Source organism: Sphaeroforma arctica (assembly GCF_001186125.1).
Source record: "Sphaeroforma arctica JP610 unplaced genomic scaffold supercont1.77, whole genome shotgun sequence".
In the NCBI taxonomy this organism is placed as follows: Eukaryota; class Ichthyosporea; order Ichthyophonida; genus Sphaeroforma; species Sphaeroforma arctica.
Genome location: NW_014040481.1, coordinates 6,833 through 15,159, shown reverse-complemented (window position 1 = coordinate 15,159; position 8,327 = coordinate 6,833). Strand labels below are relative to the sequence as shown.

The 8,327-nt window shown below is 42.3% G+C and overlaps 1 protein-coding gene across 1 annotated transcript; it reads left to right on the top strand.

Moving 5' to 3' along the window:
• The first annotated feature begins 1,687 nt into the window (after positions 1-1,687).
• SARC_01836 (stress-70 protein, mitochondrial) lies at positions 1,688-6,662 on the top strand. Its single transcript, XM_014304418.1, has 4 exons — positions 1,688-1,891; positions 3,206-3,378; positions 3,936-5,604; positions 6,309-6,662. The coding sequence occupies exons 1-4, from the start codon at positions 1,823-1,825 to the stop codon at positions 6,381-6,383; spliced, it is 1,986 nt and encodes a 661-aa protein (XP_014159893.1). The 5' UTR covers positions 1,688-1,822; the 3' UTR covers positions 6,384-6,662.
• Positions 6,663-8,327: the final 1,665 nt, after the last annotated feature.

Here is an 8,327-nt window from a genome sequence, read left to right as displayed (position 1 = left end):
TATACTATACACATATATATATATATACAATATATATATATATATATATATATATATATATATATATACATACATATGTACAGTATCAATATATATATATATATATATATATATATTGATACTGTGCGTGCGTGTTTATATGTATATCTATACACATATACAGGTTATCCACAAAAGAATCAAATTCAAATGATATTAGCTTGATGTGATTATTGTAATTCACAAAATAGAACCTACCGTAAAGCAGGCTACGCACTTGAACGCCTTCATATCTGCCTGGTATTTGGCATTGTCCTTTATACTGGATTTAGATGCCTTTGCCTTCTCTGCCTCCTTTTTTGCACGTGCATTCATAGATTTATTGGCGTTCCCTCCTCCCATTGTGACGAGAGGTTAGTTTGCTTAATTGTTACAAAATAAGGAGATTGTTTGATGTAAATATATAGTACTGACAAACACAAGCGTGAACTATTCACCTTCTATAACATCTGCTCAAGACACATATCATGACATTCAGAAAAAATAATAGAGTTGTTCAATTTTCAGAAGGCTATGACTTTTTCTTCTAAAAATAATATGAATTTTCAGATAAGTATTTTGTCATGTGGGATTGTGGGGTCCTGGCCACCTTGCTAGAGGGTCATGGTGGGGTTCTATCGATTTTGAGTGTAAACTAGGTTTGCAACCTTCTCGAAAAATCTGGTTTATACTTATGCTGTGTTGTAACCCTCGTATGTATAGTGTACACCCCATGACTCAGAGGTTAAAAGTGACTTGTTTATTAGAGGTTCTTTTACGAGCTCTCTCTCTCTGAGTAGTAGAGTCTGTACTCTACGTAGAGAGTCTGGTACTACTCTAGTCAGTGGTCACTCTGACAGTGTGCTGAGCGTGGCGTGTGGCGTGTCTGTGTGGAGTGTGGACTCCCTCAGTCCCTCAACATTTCCCTGTAGAATTTTCCGTAAACGTGTATTTTATTTTCGGTATATTATTAACGTTTAAACAGTCACAATATCCTGGTTCATATTTATTAAAAAATGAATATGGAAGTTGACGAATTGTAAACGGGTTTAAAATATATAACGTTTTGCCTTGGACCTTGATGTTCAACGAAATGTTCCGGAATATTGCAAAACAGAACCTCCGACCAATCGGGAACTGAAAAGTGTAAGCAGGTTGTAAAAAAAACAAATATTGCAGACATCCTATGTCTTTAATTGGGTGTAGCGATTCTTATGTGGTATGACCATGGACAAACATATGTCGTTTATATTTGTTGTATTTGTTTTAAATTCAGACCTGCGGGTTGTAAACTGATATGATCCGGTAAATATGACTGGTGAGTCACGAGCACAGTGTAAATAATTTCAATTGATACTGATTTACGACACATTATAATGTTAACATGTTTTTATTGCAAATTTTCAAATTGTTGCATATGCCGGTACATTATAAACAATGCGACCACGCGCCAGTGCTTTGAGAGGAGTGCCTAATATCATCGTAGGCAAATGCCAAACAGTGGCCAATCCAATGAATTCATGAACCCGATTTATGAGTTCTCGATTGCACGCGACAAGAAGAGTGAAACCCCGGAACATTGCATGGATCCCAAGAGCTTGAACCAACCCTGGTTCTTAGTAGTATCTAAAATCCTCCTACAATAGTATTGACCTGGGTTCTTGGGGGTATTGGCCATTTGCCAAATTCGGCGTAAAGTCTAAAATTATTTGAACATTTCCGAAATAAACAAAAGAGGAGTGCAAGCATTGGACACCCATCATAGTGTATACGTGCACACACAACTCAAATACAAATAAACAACATGCTCTCCACACTTTCCAGGGCGGGTCGCTCCGCCGCTATGCGATCTGTCGTGTCACAGAGTGTACCGGTATGTAGTATGCATCATGCACGTATGCATAGTACACGTATGTACATGTATTGTCTTTCAATGTGGAATATGTATGAATACCTGATGCAAGCCTGTATTGCCGGTTGATGCCTATGCGCACGCATGTATGTACGCGTGCGTGCTTGCATACTTCTTCTTTTGTACTCGTATTATTTTATGTAAGTATGTATACACACATTGTCTTTCTATACTTTTGTGTGTGTTCCTTTCCCTGTTCTACTTTATTCTTTTCGTATCTGCGACGTATGCGTGTATTCCCGTTCGTTGTCTATCAGTTCGTATTATTTCTGTTGTATTGCATCTTATTTTGTTTATTTCTGTCACATTCTGCAGGATCCTTGTATAGTTTGTTGTTGTCCGAAAGTGAAATTGTGTTATATGGTACTTGCAGTAGCTTTCGCGTTCAGAATTGAACTTACTCGTTTGCTTGTTCAACTCTGTCAATATCTGTTCATTTGTATGTCCTGTGTGAAGAATTCCAGTTCGCTCTATCGTATTGATTAATTCTGAGATTCATGTAAAGTGTTTCGTATTATATGTTCGTTAGGGTACATTCATATATTCTTTGTGCAGATGACATGTATATTAACGTATTTGTTGCCTATTGTAGTTATACATGTACATCCTAGTGTTCATCTTTCAGCTTGGATTGTTGTGCGTATGCTTAATATGCAAGTTTATAATAGTACTATTGGATTTGTCCTGTTTTGTTTTGTATTCAGTTAATATATAGTGATTCCTGACTGCACGATATACGCATGTTTGAGTTTTATTTTACGTAGGATTGTATGTAGTATTCCTCTTGCCCCCCTTATATTCTTTTCCTTATTAACCATGCTTGATACTTTTTTTGCTCTCTATCTTTTATACGTTAAGTAGTTTGATGTAACTTAGAGGTGATTTTTAGATATATCAAGATGTGTAAGTATACTATTGCTGGTCTTCTTTGAACTTAGCCTACTGAACGATTACTCGGAAGTCATTGATTTGCAACAGTCACTGGTCGTTGTATTGATCAGCTACTTTTGTTGTTGGATGTGCTACGGTCGTCGGGTTTTAGAGATAGCAGGCTACAAGGGTTAGCAGTATTGTATGTATTGTACATGACTGTAGTACACTACATTACTTCGTGCGCCACATATCTTCATATGAATAGAAACTACTTTTAGTAATGGTCACGCCACATTCTTGGGTTTCAAATTATTGACTGCTCATGTTCACAGGGCGAAAAAACTTCTATCCACATAAAAAAAAACTCATTTTATGAATGTCGATACCACCCCATTTTCTCAGGCTGCCTCTGTCGTAGCTCGTAACTTCAGCGACATCAAGGGTGCTGTAATTGGTATTGATTTGGGAACAACCAACTCATGTGTGGCTGTTATGGATGGTAAAGACGCTCGCGTCATCGAGAACTCGGAGGGTCAACGCACCACACCTTCAGTGGTGGCTTTCACCAAGGATGGGTATGTTATTTTTCACGAGTGTAGTTTGGTAGCTATCGGTCTACATACGTGCATGTTGGAGTTATTGAATGGCCATATGGGACTACGCAGTACAGCAATGCAGTCATTTAGTGTGCATGCGTGTTGGTGGTGTGACTGGTGTAGATGCTTACATTGATTACTTTAGATTTTTGTCGTTGAATCTTCAAGTATGTAATCGCGTGCGGCAGTGATGCTCTACAGGTGGTAGAGCATAATGTCTGGTGGGCATCGTAGTTAATCAACATGTCGTGATATATATCCTCGCCGGTATTGTGGGACGTATTCATATGCATGGTATTCAGGTGTGGTTGCCTATGCGCTTGCCCTGTGTTCGTGGAGCAATGATGCAATGGTCCTGTCAGTTGCCAACCGGGGCTGTGGTGCTATATTCCAAGGCTCACATTGAATAGGCAACTCGATGTGTTCATTCACTACGTATGGGAGTATATCTGTATGTGTGCGGAAAACGCCTTTACAAAATAATATCCTACAAAACAACATAACTAAACTCGGTATCCCACTCTTATAACCACCAGCGAGCGCCTTGTAGGAGTGCCCGCCAGACGCCAGGCCGTCACCAACCCCCAGAACACACTATACGCCACCAAGCGTCTGATCGGACGTCGATTCGACGACAAGGAGACACAGAAGGACATCGACCTGGTCTCTTACAAGATTGTCAAGGCCAACAACGGCGATGCGTGGGTAGAGGCCGAGGGCAAGAAGTACTCGCCGTCACAGATCGGCGCGTTTGTGCTGACCAAGATGAAGGAGACCGCCTCTGAGTATCTGGGCACCCCCTGCAATAACGCGGTGGTGACAGTCCCCGCGTACTTCAATGATTCACAGCGTCAGGCGACCAAGGATGCCGGACAAATTGCTGGGCTTAACGTGCTGCGTGTGATCAACGAGCCCACAGCCGCCGCCCTGGCCTACGGACTGTCCAAGACGGATGACCGATTAATCGCCGTGTATGATCTAGGAGGTGGTACCTTTGATGTGAGTATCCTGGAGATCCAGAAGGGTGTGTTTGAGGTCAAGGCGACGAACGGAGACACCTTCCTGGGTGGCGAGGACTTCGACAAGGTCATCCTGGACCACATGTTGGCTGATTTCAAGAAGAGTGACGGTATTGATCTGGCCAAGGACGCCTTTGCGCTGCAGCGTTTGCGTGAGGCTGCCGAGAAGGCTAAGGTAGAGTTGTCCAACTCAACCTCCACCGATGTCAACCTGCCCTACATCACGGCCGATGCCAGTGGACCTAAGCACATGACCATGAAGCTGAGCCGCAGTGAACTCGAACGCCTCACAGACAGTCTGATCGAGCGCACCCGCGAGCCCTGCCGCAAGTGTATCAAGGATGCGGATGTGTCTACCAGCGATATTGGTGAGGTGCTGCTGGTTGGTGGTATGTCGCGTATGCCCAAGGTGCAGAAGACGGTCAAGGAGATCTTCGGCAAGACCCCCTCCAAGGGTGTCAACCCCGACGAGGCTGTGGCCATCGGTGCGGCTATCCAGGGAGGTGTGCTGGCCGGTGATGTGCACGACGTTCTGTTGTTGGATGTGACTCCTCTGTCCCTAGGTATCGAAACTCTGGGTGGAGTGTTCACGCGTCTGATCAACCGCAACACCACCATCCCCACCAAGAAGTCACAGGTTTTCAGTACCGCAGCGGACGGCCAGACCCAGGTCGAGATCAAGGTCATGCAGGGCGAGAGAGAGATGGCGGCGGCTAACCAGAAGCTGGGTGAGTTCACACTCTCCGGCTTCCCCCCCGCGCCTCGTGGTGTGCCCCAGATTGAAGTTACCTTCGACATCGACGCTAACGGTATTGTCAACGTATCTGCCAGAGATAAGGGAACCGGAAAGGAGGCCAACATTGTCATCCAGAGCAGCGGTGGTCTGTCCAAGGACCAGATCGAGAACATGGTACAGGAGGCTGAGAAGCACGCTGAGGAGGACGCCAAGCGCAAGGGTGCGGTTGAGGCGACTAACCAGGCCGAGAGTGCTATCCACGATACCGAGAAGAGCATAAACGAGTATAAGGATCAGATCCCCGCGGACGAGAAGGCCAAGATCGAGGAGAAGATCACGGACCTGCGAAATATCATTGGCAAGGATGAGGTCGACCAGGAGAGTGTCAGGGAGGCCATCAACCAGCTTCAGCAGGCGTCTCTTAACATGTACCAGTACGCCGCTAAGAAGGTATGTTGATGGGCTAGTAGGTTGGATGCGATGTTCAGCTAGTAGGTTGTATGTGCTGCTGATCTAGTAGTTTGGTTGGAGTTAACGTGTCTGTGTCCGTGTTTGTGTCGGTGAAAGTGTTGGGTGTTTGTATATATGGGCACGGGGGAAAAGGCGTGCTGTTGTAGTAGTAAGGCGTTTGGTTAGCCGTGGAGTTGTATGTCAGCGACAGTATGAGTCGTAGCGTTAATGTATACTTATATTCGAGCGTATGTGTAATTTAAGGTCTGTAGTATGTAAGTTAATGTTACGAGCCTCTATTCGAAAGTCTGTAGAGTTTGTTTCGCTATTTAGATATCGGTGTATGTAATGCTTGTGGTAATATAATGACCAAGACAATACCGTCCGTTTGCACTGATGATACCATAGTTCAACATATTCACTCTCTGTAAGTGCTGTTGATTTACTATGCAATTCTTTCGCTCCTATCTGATTCGAACGGATCGGCATGTTTGATTTCAGTGCGCAAATTTGTTATAATCTACGAGTCTTTAAATTTTCAGTTTAGGGGTTCATAGCCGTCTATCATAGGCAACGAGGGGAATTAAGTATTTGGTACCTTGGTGCGCCACGTTAAGATTATCGTACAATACTCTATTTATATATATAATTATCTGATATATCTGGCACTTAACGATTTCCTTTTCGTGTCATCTCTGTTGCAGAACGAGCAGGGTGGTGATTCCGGAGCTCAGGAGGCCGAATTCAAGGATGTAAACGATAAGGATGAGAAGAAATAAGTTAGTACTTAACCACTCATGTACATACAGATATACACATATTTGTGTGTATATACATGCTGCACACATCGAGAGTTGAGTGTAGTGGACAGAACTCGGGACTGGGCCAGGGTTGGTCTTTGACACAGTAATTAGAAATTATCTCTGGCTTCCCTTGGCCTAGACCCGTCATTAGTATAAAGGGGACGAATGGAGAAAGCAACGACCTATTACGCCCCGGTTGTATATTATAAACTTCTCAGTCAAATTAGGAAATAAAGCTGTGAACATTCATTCATATGTCAATGTAGTTAAATTTGTTCATACTTCCTAGGAAAACAATGCTTATAATTCTGGCTCTTTGTTGGCCTCTTGTATTAAGTGTTCACTATATTTAGACTTTTCATATCACCAGTCCACCCTGAACCCGAAGACTCTCCGAGTTCCAAATTTTAGGACCAAAAAACACTTTGAAATCCGGAGATTCGCCGACTTAAATCGGGCCTTTAAATGGGTTAAGTGCCACGATACATAGCAGTATTAAGAAATGGGGCGGTAGCCCAACTTACCAATTCTATAAATCCTAAGCTCTTCGATCTATATTTCGCCTATTATTTCGAGAAAACATGTGTCGCGGGCTATCGAACACCAACGGTCACGGAGAGTATTAAAAGTGTGCGATCACATACAGGGACTACATGAGCAATGCGTATGTTATATGAATCAAAATTACAGCAATATCAGCTACACTAAAGCACGATGCACCATACTTTACTTTCACACGCTTTCTAATTGCCAGCTACATTATGGTTGCAAACAACATGTACAACACTGTACAATTCGATAGTTATATTGTTACACATGAATTAATAAACAACATCCTCATGTGAGGAAGCATTGGTTTTTCATGGTGCCTTTTCGGCTGTGGCGGGCTGACAGCCCTATTGGCATTTTGTAATATTAGTTGAGCTACGTTTGTCGATATATATATATTTCCAATTACCCATTGGATAAGATCGACAAAGGCACACTTGGAATTTTGAAACAACGTTGGTGTTCGTGATGTGTGAACTTAGGAAGTTGTAGACTACTCTACTAGTGAAGTGTCCACTATGTATGACACATTAAAATGAATAAAACAAGGCGTTGTAATTCGCAATATAGCTATATAGCTTTATGTAGCATTAATTTATTTTCAGAAGAACGGTCAAAGTGGCCACTAGTTTGTGTCGTTCAATATGTTTACTTTAAAGCTTCGTCAAAAAAGAATTCATGTCTACTTCCGGAGGTTGATTCGGATGGTTAAGAAATGGGGCGGTAGCCCAACTTACCAATTCTATAAATCCTAAGCTCTTCGATTTATATTTCGCCTATTATTTCGAGAAAACATGTGTCGCGGGCTATCGAACACAGAACGAAACTAACGATCACGGAGAGTATTAAAAGTGTGCGATCACATACAGGGACTACATGAGCAATGCGTATGCTATATGAATCAACATTACAGCAGTATCAGCTACACTAAAACACGATGCACCATACTTTATTTTCACACGCTTTCTAATTGCCAGCTACATTACGGTTGCAAACAACATGTACAACACTATTTTGTGTTGGATAGGTATACACTACAATTCTGATTCGACATGACTGAGTGCCAATTATATTGGGAAAAACTAAATGGAATGGAATGAATATTGATCGCGCACAAAATTTCCCAAACCCCAGAATGATCAGGAACAACTGGTTTGATTTTGCTAAGTTCAGCGAAAAGCGTTCTTGCTATTTGCGAGCTTCACCGAAATCGACATATTAAAAAAGAATCAGACAATTATTGACGAAGTATTTTCTTTATTCGTGCTAAATATGTCGTCAGCCTTCAGATCTTTTGATCCGTCTTCTCCTCAAATCTCATTCCCAAATTCAGACGGTAATCTTCATTGAAAGAATCAATGTCGTAGACTC